The 17,783-nt window shown below is 41.2% G+C and overlaps 1 protein-coding gene across 3 annotated transcripts in view; it reads left to right on the top strand.

Annotated features, from left to right (window-relative positions):
• Positions 1-2,310: 2,310 nt before the first annotated feature.
• Positions 2,311-17,783, top strand: part of LOC128686147 (methionine-R-sulfoxide reductase B1-like) — an 87,432-nt gene continuing 71,959 nt past the window's right edge. The window contains exons 1-2 of one of the 3 annotated variants that reach the window (XM_053772859.2): positions 2,311-2,561; positions 15,874-16,016. In XM_053772859.2, coding sequence (XP_053628834.1) covers positions 2,507-2,561; positions 15,874-16,016 — 198 coding nt within the window. In that variant the 5' untranslated portion in view covers positions 2,311-2,506. The remainder of the gene's footprint in view (positions 2,562-15,873; positions 16,017-17,783) is intronic. The other 2 variants (XM_053772858.2, XM_053772860.2) reach the window with 2 other exon arrangements.

Here is a 17,783-nt window from a genome sequence, read left to right as displayed (position 1 = left end):
GTGGAAAGGGTGAATAGACGGTTGGATGGGTTGCGGCCGGGACATTTAACGCTTCATCAGAGGGTCATTGTAGTGAATGTCTTACTTTATAGTAAAATTTGGCATGTGGTCGCTGTGTACCCTTTGTTGCAATCAGATATTGTGGTATTATTGAGGAGAGTCTTTAGGTTTATTTGGGGGTTGGGATGTGATTGGTTACGGAGGGGGGTTGTTATTCTCCCAGTGCGCAGGGGCGGGCTGGGGTTAATTAATTTAGAGTAGGATTATGAGTGTATATGTAAAGAGGGGGTTTCTCCGAGTGCGGGGGGGGGTGCAAAGGTGGTGGGTTGCACCTTTTGTATGAGGATGTCAGAAGATGGTGGGGAGGGAAGGATTTGCGTGTGTGTGAGGACATGTTGCGGGTACTCTTGTATGTTAGGGATACGACACACATGAGGGTGGGGGTTTTAGAGAAAGTGATGAGGGAAAGGGAAGTGGCGACTGTGGAAGGAGTGTATCCAATGTATGCATGGGGGGATATTTGGGGTAGGTTGTGTAGGCTAGGCATCCTGCTGCGGGAGCGGGAGGTGATGTTCCGGTTCCTGCATGGTATCCTGCCATCAGGTGCAGTTCTTCGAGACCGGAGGATTCCTGAGGAGGGCGTCTGTGGGGTTTGTGGGGGTGAGGATACAGCCTTCCATGCAGTCTATTTCTGTGAACGATTGGGGGGACGTACGGGAGTGGATGGGGTGGGTGGTACGATGGGTGGGAGGGGGGGGGATTTCGGTCTTGCGGGCTCTAAGTTTGGATGTGGGAGGGGTGGGAATCCCTGTGCAGCGGACACTTGGTTACCTTATTGTGGATTTTGTGTATGTGTCGTGGGCAATGAGGGGTCAACTGGAGGGGGGGGTGCGTAAAAGAGTATTGGCGGCAACCTTTTATCGTACACTGTGTCGGAATCGGGTTCTTTATGGGATAAGGTGGGAGAGGGATTTCCCTGTAAGCTATCGTGGTCTAACGGTGGGGGTTCTCTTGGGGTTGTAATTAGTCAGGGGATGCGGGGCTGGTCTCCCCGGGGGGGAGGCTTGGGAGATAAGATAATAAGATAAGGGGATTTTTAACCCCGGGGGTTAGCCACCCAGGGAAAGTCATGTCATCGGCTGGCAGGATGCGACCCACACCAGTCTCCCCAGGGGGGTGAACAGGACAACAAGTGTAAGGAAAGTGTGTATGAGTATAGCCACCAGGACTGGAACACCTCTTATAAGTTAAAGAGACATGGTGTTTTATGGTGTGTAGGTTATGAGAGTACTGGGTATGAGGTTTGCCGTGTGTTGTAGCGTCAGTATATATTGTGCTTCTTTTATTATGGGGAAGCGGTATGCGTGTTGGGGGGGGACATGACAAACTTATAAAGTCACTATCGGTAATCATACTATTTGTAATAATGGGTGTCGAATGAATGTTGCGTGTGCGGGTGTTTTACAACTGTAATGTATGGTGTGGTTTTTATGTGTTGGGGCCATTTTGGGATTCTTGTGTTATATGAACACCACTGTTATATTAACGAGTGCTTAGATTGGCTTTGTTGCTGCTGTGTTTGTCAAATCATATTTTCTTTTTGTAAAAGTAAGCTTTGTTCTGTAAGCTGTGCGTACAGTGTGTATATTTGTAATGTCAGTGGTGGTGGCCGTTCACCTTAGTACTGAAGATATTCAATGCAAACATGCAGGCCTATGGTTAATTATTGTGTGTGTTCTTATACTTTCTATTGGTAGAGCGGAGGGGGGGGGTTAGTGGGGGTAGGAGGCATGATGCCAATACTATTGTATGCTGCACCCATTGTACTAGTTCCTGATGTATTTGTTGGTGGGTTGCTTGTTAGGTAAGCTTTGTGTTATGCATGGTGTCTTGTCTTTATGACCTGGTGTAGTGTCCGGCTGAGTTAATGTTTACACTGCACACATTTTATCTTATCTCTGTGTACCTAGCCATATGTATATGTGCGGGTTCTAATAAAATATAAATATGCTGTGCATTGTGTATGTTTAGGTAGGGGTGTGTTTTATAATGTATTGCTTATGGTATAGGGTATTATCCGTATTATAGTTAATGTTCTGTTGTTTATATGCGATATGTTTAGCGTGCGTGTAATGTTTATCCTTTGTGTTATGATTTATATGTATTTCGGCCTTGGTCACAAGGTATCGTATTCTTGTTATGTAGTGTATTTAAATAAAATATAAAAAAATATATATAATTTACACACACTCTTTTTATTCAATTTCTTCTCCTCAGCTCTACTAACTTGATGAATGTCCTGGGAATTTCAGACCAAATTTGGGAATTTTTCATGATCTAGTTTGTTGATGTGGAGCAGAGCAGCAGAGGTGGCACAGCAGAGGTGGCACAGCAGAGGTGGTGGCAGCACTGAGGCCAGGCGCCTCGGCCGGAAGTATTAAGAGCCTTAAGTACACTGCTCACATTACTCATTGTTAAGACCACCGTCACAGCTGCTTAACGAGCTATGGCGTTTTGCTCATGGTTTAAGGATGAAGTGTTCAGGGACCATTTTGAACCAGGTTAGTGTGTTACTGAAACGTATTAAGTTGCCCGAGTAAGTAAGCTATTCAGGTCAAACCTTTAAAACCGGAAGAGGGAGTTTTTATGTTTGTGAAGGTGTGTTGATGCTCGTGAAGGTCATTTGGTGCTTGTGAAGGTCTCTCGGTGCTTGTGAAGGTCATTTGGTGCTTGTGAAGGTCTCTCGGTACTTGTGAAGGTCTCTCAGTGCTTGTGAAGGTCTCTCAGTGCTTGTGAAGGTTTCTCGGTGTTTGTGAAGGTCTCTCAGTGCTTGTGAAGGTCTCTCAGTGTTTGTGAAGGTCTCTCGGTGCATGTGAAGGTCTCTCGGTACTTGTGAAGGTCTCTCAGTGCTTGTGAAGGTCTCTCAGTGTTTGTGAAGGTCTCTCAGTGTTTGTGAAGGTCTCTCGGTGCATGTGAAGGTCTCTTGGTGCATGTGAAGGTCTCTCGGTGCTTGTGAAGGTCTCTCGGTGCTTGTGAAGGTCTCTTGGTGCATGTGAAGGTCTCTTGGTGCATGTGAAGGTCTCCCGGTGCTTGTGAAGGTCTCTCAGTGCATATGAAGGTCTCTTGGTGCTTGTGAAGGTCTCTCGGTGCTTGTGAAGGTCTCTCGGTGCTTGTGAAGGTCTCCCGGTGCTTGTGAAGGTCTCCCGGTGCTTGTGAAGGTCTCTCGGTGCTTGTGAAGGTCTCTCAGTGCTTGTGAAGGTCTCTCAGTGTTTGTGAAGGTCTCTTGGTGCATGTGAAGGTCTCTTGGTGCTTGTGAAGGTCTCTTGGTGCTTGTGAAGGTCTCGCGGTGCTTGTGAAGGTCTCCCGGTGCTTGTGAAGGTCTCCCGGTGCTTGTGAAGGTCTCTCAGTGCTTGTGAAGGTCTCTCAGTGTTTGTGAAGGTCTCTTGGTGCATGTGAAGGTCTCTTAGTGCTTGTGAAGGTCTCTTGGTGCTTGTGAAGGTCTCTTGGTGCTTGTGAAGGTCTCTCGGTGCATGTCAAGGTCTCTCAGTGAATGTGAAGGTCTCTTGGCGCATGTGAAGGTCTCTCGGTGCTTGTGAAGGTCTCTCGGTGCTTGTGAAGGTCTCTTGGTGCATGTGAAGGTCTCTCGGTGCTTGTGAAGGTCTCTCGGTGCATGTGAAGGTCTCTCGGTGCATGTGAAGGTCTCTTGGTGCTTGTGAAGGTCTCTCGGTGCATGTGAAGGTTCATGTGAAGGTCTCTCGGTGCATGTGAAGGTCTCTCGGTGCATGTGAAGGTCTCTCGGTGCATGTGAAGGTCTCTCGGTGCATGTGAAGGTCTCTCGGTGCATGTGAAGGTCTCTCGGTGCATGTGAAGGTCTCTCGGTGCATGTGAAGGTCTCTCGGTGCATGTGAAGGTCTCTTGGTGCTTGTGAAGGTCTCTTGGTGCTTGTGAATGGCTCTTAATAAAGACAATTAAGAGGACTTCTCCCAGGTTTTTACTTTTATGTTTATATAATTTAAAAAAAATTTCAGTTTTTATACATTACAGTGGACCCCCCGCATAGCGACCTTAATCCGTGCAAGAGGGCTGGCTGTTATGCGAAATGTTCGGTATGCGAATGAATTTTCCCCATAAGAAATAATGGAAATCAAATTAATCCGTGCAAGACACCCAAAAGTATGAAAAAAAAAAATTTTTTACCACATGAAATGTTAATTTTAATACACACAAACTGAAAAAGGCATGCACAATTTATTTATTTATTTATTTATTTATTTATTTAAAAATTTGTGCACACATACAGAGGTACAAAAAATACAGAAAAGAGCAGTATGCCAAAGCCACTTATACTATGCATAGCATTACGGGCTGGCTTAAAATTAACTTAAGATGAACTAAGCAATGATGACATCGGTGATAAAACTTTAATGTAAACAGATTACTATAAAGCACAAGTGAGTATTACAAAGACAGGTCATATGGTTGTATGCATTGTTGTACATTCAGTAGAATGGAGTATTCTGTTAGGTAGTGTATTTAAAAAATAATAAAGTTAGATTGGGTTTTAGGTTTAACATTTATGTGATATAATTGTGAGAAACATTTAAGATATACAATTTATAAGGTTCAGTTATTCAGTATTTATTTGGTTTTGGGTGAGTAAGTGATCTTTGAGAAGAGACTTGAATTTATAAACAGGTAGTGTTTCTTTTATATTTACAGGTAATGAGTTCCAGATTTTAGGGCCTTTTATGTGCATTGAGTTTTTGCATAGTGTGAGATGGACACGAGGAACATCAAAGAGTGATCTGTGCCTTGTGTTATGGTCATGTGTTCTGTTGAGGTTGGCAAGGAGATGTTTGAGGGGAGGGTTAATATCAGAGTTAAGTGTTCTATGTATGTAATAGGTGCAGTAATAAGTATGAATGTTTTGTATGGTGAATAGGTTTAGTGTATTGAATATTGGTGGAGTGTGCTGCCTATAGTGAGAATTTGTTATCATTCTAACTGCAGCCTTTTGTTGGGTAATTAGTGGTCTGAGATGGTTACTTGTTGTTGAGCCCCATGCACAAATTCCATAGGTGAGATAGGGGTAAATAAGAGAGTGATATAGGGCCAGGAGGGCTGACTGTGGAGCATAGTACCGTATCTTCGATAGTATGCCTACAGTCTTGGAAATTTTCTTAGAAATTTGTTGTATATGTGTATGAAATTTGAGTCTATTATCAAGGTGGATTCCTAAGAATTTTCCCTCTGTTAGCTTTGTGATAGGTGATCTGTTTATCATTATGTTAAGAGGGACATCTGTAGCTCTGTTACCAAACTGAATGAAGTAGGTTTTGTCAATGTTTAGTGTAAGTTTGTTAGTCCTCATCCAGGTAGATATTACATGACACTTACTTTTATTGAAGATCTGGTGGTGATTGATGGGATGGGAGGAGGGGAGAGAGAGTGTTAGTGTTTAGAAGGGGAATCCCCTTCCATTAAGACTTGAGGTGTCGAGTCCTTTTCTGGGGTTACTTCCCTTCTTCTTTTAATGCCACTAGGACCAGCTTCAGAGTCACTGGACTTCTTTCGCACAACATATCTGTCCATAGTGGCCTGTACCTCTCATTCCTTTATGACTTCCCTAAAGTGTTTCACAACATTGTCAGTGTAATAGTCACCAGCACGGCTTGCAATAGCTGTGTGAGGGTGATTTTCATCCATGAAGGTTTGCACTTCAAGCCACTTTGCACAGATTTCCTTAATCTTTGTAGTTGGCAATTTCTTCAATTTCTCTCTCCCCTCCTTCGAACCAGTTTCCTCAGGTCTGGCCTCTTGCTGTTGAAGTTGATCTATCAGCTCATCAGTGGTTAGTTCTTCATTGTCCTCCTCCACCAACTCTTCCACATCATCCCCACTAACCTCCAACCCTAAGGACTTTCCCAATGCCACAATGGATTCCTCAACTGGCATAATCCTCTCAGGGTTAGCCTCAAACCCTTCAAAATCCCTTTTGTCTACACATTCTGGCCACAGTTTCTTCCAAGCAGAGTTCAAGGTCTTCTTAGTCACTCCCTCCCAAGCCTTACCTATAAGGTTTATACAATTGAGGATATTAAAGTGATCTCTCCAAAAGTCTCTTAGAGTCAGTTGAGTTTCTGAGGTCACTACAAAGCACCTTTCAAACAGAGCTTTTGTGTACAGTTTTTTGAAGTTTGCAATAACCTGCTGGTCCATGGGCTGCAGGAGAGGAGTGGTATTAGGAGGCAAAAACTTCACCTTAATGAATTTCATGTCCCCATAAAGTCGCTCTGCCACGTCTGTAGGATGACCAGGGGCATTGTCTAACACCAGGAGGCACTTAAGTTCTAATTTCTTTTCAGTTAGGTAATCTTTCACATTGGGGGCAAATGCATGGTGTAACCAGTCATAGAAAAAGTCCCTAGTGACCCATGCCTTACTGTTTGCCCTCCACAGCACACACAAATTCTCCTTGAGGACATTCTTTTGCCTGAACGGTCTGGGAGTTTCAGAGTGATACACTAATAAAGGCTTCACTTTGCAATCACCAGTAGCATTGGAACACATGAGAAGAGTAAGCCTGTCTTTCATAGGCTTATGTCCTGGGAGTGTCTTTTCCTCCTGAGTAATGTAGGTCCTGCTTGGCATTTTCTTCCAAAACAGGCCTGTTTCATCACAATTAAACACTTGTTCAGGTTTCAGTCCTTCACTGTCTATGTACTCCTTGAATTCCTTCACATATTTTTCAGCTGCTTTGTGGTCCGAACTGGCAGCCTCACCATGCCTTATCACACTATGTATGCCACTATGCTTCTTAAATCTCTCAAACCAACCTTTGCTGGCCTTAAATTCACTCACATCATCACTAGTTGCAGGCATTTTTTTAATTAAATCCTGATGCAACTTCCTAGCCTTTTCGCTTATGATCGCTTGAGAAACGCTATCTCCTGCTAGCTGTTTTTCATTTATCCACACCAATAAGAGTCTCTCAACATCTTCCATCACTTGCGATCTCTGTTTCGAAAACACAGTTAAACCTTTGGCAAGAACAGCTTCCTTGATTGCCTTTCTGTTGCCCACAATAGTAGAGATGGTTGATTTGGGTTTCTTGTACAACCTGACCAGGTCGGCGACACGCACTCCACTTTCATACTTATCAATGATCTCTTTCTTCATCTCTATTGGAATTCTCACCCTTATTGCTGTAGGGTTGGAACTAGAAGCTTTCTTGGGGCCCATGGTCACTTATTTTCCAGATAAAGCACCGAAAACACTGTAATAATACGAAATATTCCGATTGTATGCTTGGATGTTACCGCGGAGGCTGGCTGGTAAACAATGCCACCGGCGGAACATATGAGGCTGGCTCAGGCCGCACATTGGACGCGTCTCGGACGAAGGGCGGTGAGCGGGTTTTTGGGCGGTATGTGAGGCAAAATTTTAGCGATCAAAGCGTCTGGTATGCGGATTGTACGGTATGCAATGCGTACGGTATGCGGGGGTCCACTGTAATTGTGAAATGTTTAAATGAGAGTGCAGGTTAGTGTTCACTCAAGCATAAACAAAGCCAGACTGACTCACGATGTGGGCAGGCGGGCAGGTCTGGTACACGGTTTGAAACATGGGGCACGTTCGATACTCGGGACCAAATTGGTGCGAAAAAAGCGGTTGAAACTCGAAGTGTTCAATAATGAATTCGAAACTCGGGGTTCCACTGTACTCCATTTACTGAAGAATTTTCTCCGCCAAAAATTACTTTTTCGTTTAGGTTGTAGAGATTTTAAATAGAATTTAACTGCAGAAGAATACTGAAAAATGTTGAAACCTTGGATTTTTATGGTCACTTTAATTTAGTGAACCCTTTGATGCCAAACGACTTTTTGCCAAAGCGGGCACATTGTTAGGCAGTGTTCTTGTCTTTTTACTATCTTTTTCCTTACCCGATCGGCTTCAAACCCTCAATTCTGATGAACTGTTATTCAATGGTACATGGAACAATTGACAGGTGTAGGTGTCCTCTGCTCAGTTTTATATAGACCATTCTTGAAATTAGTTTCCGTGCGATAACTTTAGAAAGCCTCTTTAGATTGGCATCAAAATTTCAACACTCATATATCCTACTTAGGAGGTTGGTATTGTTAATGGAGTGTGTAGTTACCTTTTGCCACATTTAATATCTAAATAGAAATATTTTGTATTTTCCTGGAGTATGCCTCCTCAAGGAGGGTGCCGTGCTGCTGGTGAGGGAGTTCATCCTAGAACTTACCCTCCTCTTGTTTCAAATCTTAGTGCCTCCCATTCCTCAGTCTCTATAGTACCCCTCTGAATTTAGTGCTTTCCCATTATTAAAATAAAACTATACTGAAATATGTGAATCTTTAACCCTTTCATTGTCTCTTAGGTGGATCTTTGTCATTGATGCCAGCATTGCTCTTGTAGATTGATGCCTTTAACCACAGCACCCTCAAACATGTTGTGGTTGGTAAATTTTGGTCTAGACATGAGAGAGTGGGTCTGTGCAGTGAGTGTTCACAGAATAAACAAAATCCTGCACTGCATAGTGCAGGATGGGAAAAGCAAATATCTGACTTTGTTTGGTTTACAATACAGATAGAATTTGAGGTGTATTCACAGGTGGTTTTTATGGTTTTATTGACTGTTTCTTGGTATCAGTTGATAAAATGGAAGACATACTAGTGATGACTTTGCTCATTTTCAGACTGGAAGTAGCTTGAAATAAGGCTGAGAGTGATGGAAATATTCAGTTTATGGAGATTTTTCTTGAGGAACGGTAGGGCGATTCCCCCCCACCCAAGCCCCTGGGTTTGTTTTATGGTTTTATATTAGATAAGATAAAGGTAAAAATAAAGGTTTCTTTCTTTGTAAAGGTTACAATGTGTAATTACAATTTTGATTTGCTAAGTACAAAGAAAGCCACTATCATGCTGGGGCATTTTGGGCAGACTAATCCTAATACCTAGTAACTACTAACAACTAGGCAGATAATAGTACATAGTAACTTTAGTTATTGGAATGGCCTAATTCATGACTAGTCATGATTTAGATTATCTTATATTAAATCTACATAAGTTACCACCAGTGTTATGACTGCATCAACTATTGCAATGATTGTGTAAATGTATAACAACTGTTTGATAGGAAAGGAGGAGACAACTATATGTTCATTGCCACAACATTATACTATGTCATACAAAACCAACTCGTTCAATTCTGTCCCTGTTCTTTTTCAAACCTTCCTTCATCTCCCATAGAAAATTAGTAGCACATCTTGTCCTATTATATTTCAATTGTAATGAAGTCACTTTCTGTATCTTCCTTTCTATTCAATCACTCCACAAAACTGAAGATCATTGATTTAGTTTGAAATAACAAGTCATACTTTTGAAATTGTATACAGTGGAACCTCAAGTTTCAGCCGCCCCAAGTTTCGGCCGTTTTGGGTTTCGGTCACATTTTTAGGGTAAATTTTGTCTTTAGTTTTGAACAGTAACTTGAGTTTCGGCAGCCGTACCAGACCTGTCCACCTGCCTGCACCCACACAAAGCATCCCACGCATGTGTTGTGAGTCAGTCTGGCTTTGTTTCTCCTCGAGTGAACTTTACCCTGAGCCGTCATCAAACATTTCACAATAATCCATTTTTTTGTGCCTGTTGATTGAGTGCAACTGCTACATAATTAACCATGGGCCTAAAGAAACTTCCTAGTACCAGCCCTTTGGTAAAGAAAGTGAGAAACACGATAGAATTGAAGAAAGAAATTGTAGCAACGTACGAAAGTGGAGGAGGAAGAGAGAGGGGAGAATGTGCCGCCTTCAGTGAGTCAGTGGTTCTACGATATGTACAATACTAAAGCAGCAGGAGTCGATAAAAGCTATAGTGCTAGCCAGTGATAAAGTGTAGCAGTAATAGTGTAGCAAATAAGTTAAGCAATAGAAAAAGGACACAAAACTAACTACAATGTTATTGGAGGTATATAGGGCCATTGACAATACCGCCGCCACCACCAATATACGGCTTATGCTGCCAGTGGCCCTGATAACCCAACAACAACAACACTACCACCACCACTCGTGACATACATAATGACATATTTTATTCATTCTAGAGTATATCATGTTTCAATGTTATTAATATTATTTATTGTCATATTAGATCAATTGTGATAGATAAATAAGTTGTCAAGTTGATATTAGTGTCATATTGAAGGAGTATCTTGTCCTGTCTCCAAACAAACTCCTCCTCCCTGTGTTCCATAAGCCAAAGGTATGTAATGTTTATATGTATTTATATTTATTTCTTATTGTTTTCTGTATTTATTCTTGAAAAATTTATATTTTTATTTTTGTTTTTAATTTTTTTGGGTGTCTGGAACGGATTAATTGGATTTACATTATTTCTTGTGGGGAATATTGCTTTGACTTTCAAACAATTTGAGTTTTGGCCGAGCTTCTGGAACGGATTATAGTCGAAACTCGAAGTTCCACTGTATTTGTTCACTATCTGTCTTTCTAATTATACATACATTTGTAGTTAACTGCATAAGAACTTCTTATTAGTAACTCTGAAGCATTACAATTAGTTTGCCCAAAATGCTTATATTAGTGGTTTCCTTGTATGCCTATGAATGTTTTCTTACTTGTAAACTACATTATTAGTATTGCATAAAGAACTAAAAACTTGTATACAGTGGTACCTTGACTTACGAGTGCCCCAACTAATGAGTTTTCAGAGTTACGAACCGTTGCTCAATCGATTTTTTGCTTTGAGTTGCGAGCCAAAATCCAAGCTACGAGCAAGCTTCAGATACGCCGCCACTAGTTGGCGCAGCCAGCGCCACAACATCCGCCCAGCATCCCATGTCTCACTCGTTCAGTGCACATGGTTACCTCGCTGTGGAAGCATCTCTTTTGTGTTGTGCTTGCATTTTTTGCTGTTATTTTGCCAAATTTCTTTTTTCTAACCATGGGTCCTAAGAAAGTAAGTGCAAAGGACAGTGCTGAGAAGAGGAGGAGGAGGATGACGTCCATTGAATTAAAGCATGAAATCATAGAAAAAAACGAGTGAGATGTGCTTGTAGCCGACTTGGCAAGGCATTATGAGCATAGTACTTATACGACACGTACCATACTAAAGCAGGAGGAATCGATAAAGGGTATAATGCCAGAAATGTTGGGAATCCTCTGCCTGTCTTTTCCACCCTCCACCTCTGCCAGTATCTTCCATTAGCCCAAGTTGTCTGATCTCCAAGGTAAATACACTTTATAAAACTAGTTTATTTCTTTACATTCTCTTTTATTATGTTTTTATACAATATTTCTTATAAATACATTTTCCGATTTAAGCCTTAAACTGTCCAAATGTAGATCTACGTCCACGTGTGGGGCGCTCCGTACATAGATCTACGTTTTTTTTGCATGCTTTCAAATGGGGAAAATCAAGATTGGAGCGCTACGCACGTGAACGTAGATCTACATTTGGACAGTTTAAGGGTTAAAAACCTGTAAGAAAAATATTGGTGTTTTTTGGGGGCTGGACTGGATTAATGGCATTTCAGTTAATTTCAATGAGGAAAATTGATTTGATATACGAGCAAATTGAGTTACGAGCTTGGTCACTGAACGAATTAAACTCAGTCAGGGTACCACTGTATTTGTATATGATTATAAGAGGATACATTACAAAAAATAGATTAACATTTCTTAGCATCCTCATAATAATAATAATAATAATAATAATTATTATTATTATAATTGACATTGGGCAGAGCTCTGCTCCTGTAGCAGCAGATGGCTTCAGTAATCATAAATACTTAGTCTCACACTGCTAGATTGTTTGACTATAGGAGTCAGGAATTGCAGGAAGAACTAAAAGCCATAAATGAAATAGAAAGAAACCCAAAGTATTTCTTTTCCTATGCCAAATCAAAGTTGAGAACAACATCCAGTATTGGGCCCCTACTTAAACAAGATGGGTCCTACACAGATGACAGCAAGGAAATGAGTGAGCTACTCAAGTCCCAATATGACTCAGTTTTTAGCAAGCCGCTAACCAGACTGAGAGTCAAAGATCAAAATGAATTTTTTATGAGAGCCACAGAATTTGGTTAACACAAGCCTATCTGATGTTATCCTGACGCCAAATGACTTCGAACAGGCGATAAATGACATGCCCATGCACTCTGCCCCAGGGCCAGACTCATGGAACTCCGTGTTCATCAAGAACTGCAAGAAGCCCCTATCACGAGCTTTTACCATCCTATGGAGAGGGAGCATGGACACGGGGGTCGTCCCACAGTTACTAAAAACAACAGACATAGCCCCACTCCACAAAGGGGGCAGTAAAGCAATAGCAAAGAACTACAGACCGAAAGCACTATCCCATATCATAAAAATCTTTGAAAGGGTCCTAAGAAGCAAGATCGCCACCCATCTAGAAACCCATCAATTACACAACCCAGGGCAACATGGGTTTAGAGCAGGTCGCTCCTGTCTGTCTCAACTATTAGATCACTACAATAAGGTCCTAGAAGCACTAGAAGACAAAAAGAATGCAGATGTAATATATACAGACTTTGCAAAAGCCTTCGACAAGTGTGACCATGGCGTAATAGTGCACAAAATGTGTGCTAAAGGAATAACAGGAAAAGTTGGTAGATGGATCTATAATTTCCTCACAAACAGAACACAAAGAGTAGTAGTTAACAGAGTAAAGTCTGAGGCGGCTACGGTGAAAAGCTCTGTTCCACAAGGCACAGTACTCGCTCCCATTTTGTTTGTCATCCTCATATCTGACATAGACAAGGATGTCAGCCGCAGCACCGTGTCTTCCTTTGCAGATGACACCCGAATCTGCATGACAGTGTCTTCCATTGCAGACACTGCAAGGCTCCAGGCAGACATCAACCAAATCTTTCAGTGGGCTGCAGAAAACAATATGAAGTTCGATGATGAGAAATTTCAATTACTCCGATATGGTAGACAAGAGGAAATCAAAACTTCATCAGAGTACAAAACAAATTCCGGCCACAAAATAGAGCGAAAAACAAATGTCAAAGACCTGGGAGTGATCATGTTGGAGGATCTCGCCTTCAAGGACCATAACATTATATCAATTGCAGCTGCTAGAAAAATGACAGGATGGATAATGAGAACCTTCAAAACTAGGGAGGCCAAGCCCATGATGACACTTCAGGTCGCTTGTTCTATCTAGGCTGGAATATTGCTGCACACTAACAGCACCTTTCAAGGCAGGTGAAATTGCTGACCTAGAAAATGTACAGAGAATCTTCACAGCACACATAACAGAGATAAAACACCTCAATTACTGGGAGCGCTTGAAGTTCCTGAACCTGTATTCCCTGGAACGCATGCGGGAGAGATACATGATTATTTACACCTGGAAAATCCTAGAGGGACTAGTACCGAATTTGCACACGAAAATCACTCACAACGAAAGCAAAAGACTTGGCAGACGATGCAACATCCCCCCAATGAAAAGCAGGGGTGTCACTAGCACGTTAAGAGACAATACAATAAGTGTCAGGGGCCCGAGACTGTTCAACTGCCTCCCAGCATACATAAGGGGGATTACCAATAGACCCCTGGCAGTCTTCAAGCTGGCACTGGACAAGCACCTAAAGTCGGTACCTGACCAGCCGAGCTGTGGCTCGTACATTGGATTGTGTGCAGCCAGCAGTAACAGCCTGGTTGATCAGGCTCTGATCCACCAGGAGGCCTGGTCACAGACCGGGCCGCGGGGGCGTTGACCCCCGGAACTCTCTGCAGGCAAACTCCAAGTAAACAGTAGATGTGTAATAGAATTTCCAAGATTGTACTACAACTTAACACACAGTTGGTGAGCAGTTAATTTTAGATTATGAAGGACATAGTATCTGTATTACAAAATGGATAACAATGAACGGGAAAATATGCAAAAAATAAGTTGATCCATAGGTGAAGGGTGAAATGATCTTGGTGTACAAATGGATGCAAATTTAAATTGAGGGGATGTAAATACTATTCTGGTTAGCTAGACTTGACTTCTGGAGATAGGAAGCGATTAATCCGCATACCGCTTGCTTTAATCGCCAAAATTTTGCCTCGCATACCGCTTAAAAACCCGCTCACCGATTTTCGTCCGAGACGCGTCCAATGTGCGGCCTGAGCCACGCTCACATGTTCCGCCGGTGGCATTGTTTACCAGCCAGCCTCCGCGGTAACATCCAAGCATACAATCGGAATATTTCGTATTATTACAGTGTTTTCGGTGCTTTTTCTGGAAAATAAGTGACCATGGGCCCCAAGAAAGCTTCTAGTGCCAACCCTACAGCAATAAGGGTGAGAATTACAATAGAGATGAAGAAAAAGATCATTGATAAGTATGAAAGTGGAGTGCGTGTCTCCGAGCTGGCCAGGTTGTATAATAAACCCCAATCAACCATCGCTACTATTGGTGGTACAGCTGCTGCTGCTGCTGCTGCACTGTCAGCTGCTGCTGCTGCTGCACTGTCAGCTGCTGCTGCTGCTGCACTGTCAGCTGCTGCTGCTGCTGCACTGTCAGCTGCTGCTGCTGCTGTAGCATCGTGTGCTGCTTCTGTAACATCGTCTGTTGCTGCTGTAGCATCGTGTGCTGCTGCTGTAACATCGTCTGTTGCTGCTGTAGCATCGTCTGCTGCTGCTGTAGCATCGTCTGCTGCTGCTGTAGCATCGTCTGCTGCTGTTGTACCACCGTCAGCTGCTGCTGCTGCTGTAGCACCGTTGTTGGTGTGGCTTATTGAGAATACCAAGAAACAATTAACCCCAGAGGATTTGCCACCCAGGATAACCCAAAAAAGTCAGTGTCATCGAAGACTGTCTAACTTATTTCCATTGGGGTCCTTAATCTTGTCTCCCAGGATGCAACCCACACAAGTCGACTAACACCCAGGTGAACAGGGAAAAATGCCTGGAACTAGTGCTCATATTGGTGAATTTAAAGCCAGCAAAGGTTGGTTTGAGAGATTTAAGAATCGTAGTGGCATACACAGTGTGATAAGGCCTGTTCTGGAAGAAAATGCCAAACAGGACCTACAGTACTCAGGAGGAAAAGGCACTCCAAGGACACAGTGTCTCATCAGTCATTGCTGCATCTTCAATAAAGGTAAGTGTCATTTATTCTTCATTTAGTAGACTAGTACATGCACAATATATACTGTGCATGTACTACTCTACTATTGTGCATGTATCCTTCTCTTTGTGTGTGGGAAAATGTATATTTCATGTGGTAAAAAAAAATTTTTTTCATACTTTTGGGTGTCTTGCACGGATTAATTTTATTTCCATTATTTCTTATGGGGAAAATTCATTCACATACCGATTATTTCGCATAACAATTACCCCTCTTGCACGGATTAAAATCATTATGCGGGGGTCCACTGTACAGTGCCTGCACTCTAAAGAAGGGTTTTGGAATATTTGCTGTTTAGAGTGACATCAAATCTATTGTATCTGCATGCTTCTGGTAAGACAGTGATAGTGTGAATGATGGTGAAAGTGTTTCTTTTTCAGGTCACCCTGCCTTAATGAGAGGCTGCCACTGCATTAAAAAAATATTCTGTCAAATACATCATGTCAGTAAAAGCTTGTGAAAATAAAATGAAGTTAATAAAAAAAAAAGAATCAGGTTTAGCAAGGATATACGACCTGCATATGCTGGTATAGTTAGGACCTGCCAATGATAGGCCTGTAGGACTACTACAGGGATCAATTTGTTATAATGTTTCTATGCAAGATTTTCATTTTGAGTAAAAGTAATTTATTTCATATCTTGATGATTTCTTTGTAATTATTTCTTATTGCAACTCTTATTCCAGGCATTTATGTTTGCCGTAAATGCGGCAATGAGTTATTTTCAAGTAAAATGAAATACAAGCATGGAACACCATGGCCTGCATTTGTTAACACCCTAAAAAGTGATTCTGTTCAGAAAAGAAAAGATAGCAAACATGCATTTAAGGTAATTTTTTTGTTACTCCTGTGAAGCATGAATGCAGCGTAATGAGTTGCTATTTCATGAAGTAAGAGCTTGAAAGTCTACATATGACATCTTGTCAGTGTAGACATGTTTGTTTATTAAGCATGAATTTAACTGAGTTTCATTGTACCATTTTTAATTTACAAATGAACCTGAATATGGGTGTTTCTAAATTAGTAATTTCTTTGCACACTTAAAACAGTACTTTTTTAAGTAGTGTATGTATACGTATATTGGATTGTACTTTTCACTTAATACGTATTTTGTCTGGTTTTTTTCAATTTTCACTTGAATCTTAATTAAAAAGCTAAATTTGTTAATACTGTACATCCTAAATTTTATTATTACATTATGTAGGGTGCCAAAAATTCAGTAGGAGGCTACCAAATTAATATAATCAACCCATTTACAGTAGGGCCTCACTTATACGGCAGGTTAGATTCCAGGCTACTGCCAGAAAGAGGGCATCGTCGGAAAGCAGAACACCATTTTTTTCACTTATAAATGCCAGATAACGAGTTTACATCAATATGTATTAGTTAGCAATAGAACTAGGCATTAAAAAACAATAAAAAGCAAAATACACACACAGTGCACTCATTACTTGCCTTAAAATATTTGTAGTCTTAATGTAGGGTGAAAGGTGAGTAGTATTTATTGTAAGAGGTCAGGTGTGGTAGGTACAGGTCTGTCATCACAAATCCGGCATCAATGAGACCTGTAGTGTGCTGGATTACAGAGTGGTTAGGTTGGAATACACTTAATAAAATTAACCAAATTGACTTGCACAAGAAAGTTCATTGAACATCGGCAACAATTGAACATTTCCGCTACTTTGAGCTCAATTTCAAGGTACTTTTTGTCGTGAAAGCAATCAAAATCATGTGTGTTTCTGTAATATATCTTCCATTCCATCAAATAAGACCAAAAACGAGAATACAAGCATAAAAACCATATGAAAATATACTGCTAAGGGGCAGCTAATGGCTGAGAAGTGAACTCCGTTATTTATGGTCTGATTTTTTTCATTTTTGGTGTACGTTAAGAAGCATCTTTCCATCATACATTGCCCAAGTTTCAATAAGATAGCCCAACAAACAACTGAGAACAAAATATTTACCAAAAATCATATATGGCAAACCCAAGCAAGGTACTGGAAATAAGTCACTTTGTCTGACTTTTTTGAGTTATCCTCGGTTCTCTATACATATACTGCTATGTATGATAAATCTATGTAACTGTACATATTTGTGTATACCTGAATAAACTTACTTCTGTTCAGTCAACTGAGTACAAGAAACTGCCCATTCACCTATTTCAACTGCACAATAAAGTGGTCAGAAATTGGCAATTTAGCCAATTTCACACAAATTTCAAAAGATGCCAATTTCAAAATAGGGTCCAAAATAAACAATACAGACATTTCTGGCACTAGAATAAAATTTTCTCTGTTCGTTAGTCACGTCAACAGACCCTTCTTATATTACTCTTGCTTACCATTTGGAATTTTTATTCACGCAATAAATAGAAGATTTACTGTTATGCAGACTACTGCATTATTGTAATAATTTTATAAATAATGTCAACGCATTCCTGACTGCGTATTGGAATTTGGACTGGCCAGTTGGACACGTATTGTTTACTCTTGAACATTACCAAAGAATTGAACATTTCCACTGATTTGAGCTCAGTTTCAAGGTACTTTTCATCGTGAAAGCAATAAAAATCATATCTGTTTCTGTAATATAT

This window comes from Cherax quadricarinatus, chromosome 9, assembly GCF_038502225.1.
Source record: "Cherax quadricarinatus isolate ZL_2023a chromosome 9, ASM3850222v1, whole genome shotgun sequence".
In the NCBI taxonomy this organism is placed as follows: Eukaryota; Metazoa; Arthropoda; class Malacostraca; order Decapoda; family Parastacidae; genus Cherax; species Cherax quadricarinatus.
The sequence above is the reverse complement of the archived record's forward strand: the minus strand, read 5'-3'. Positions and strand labels throughout refer to the sequence as shown.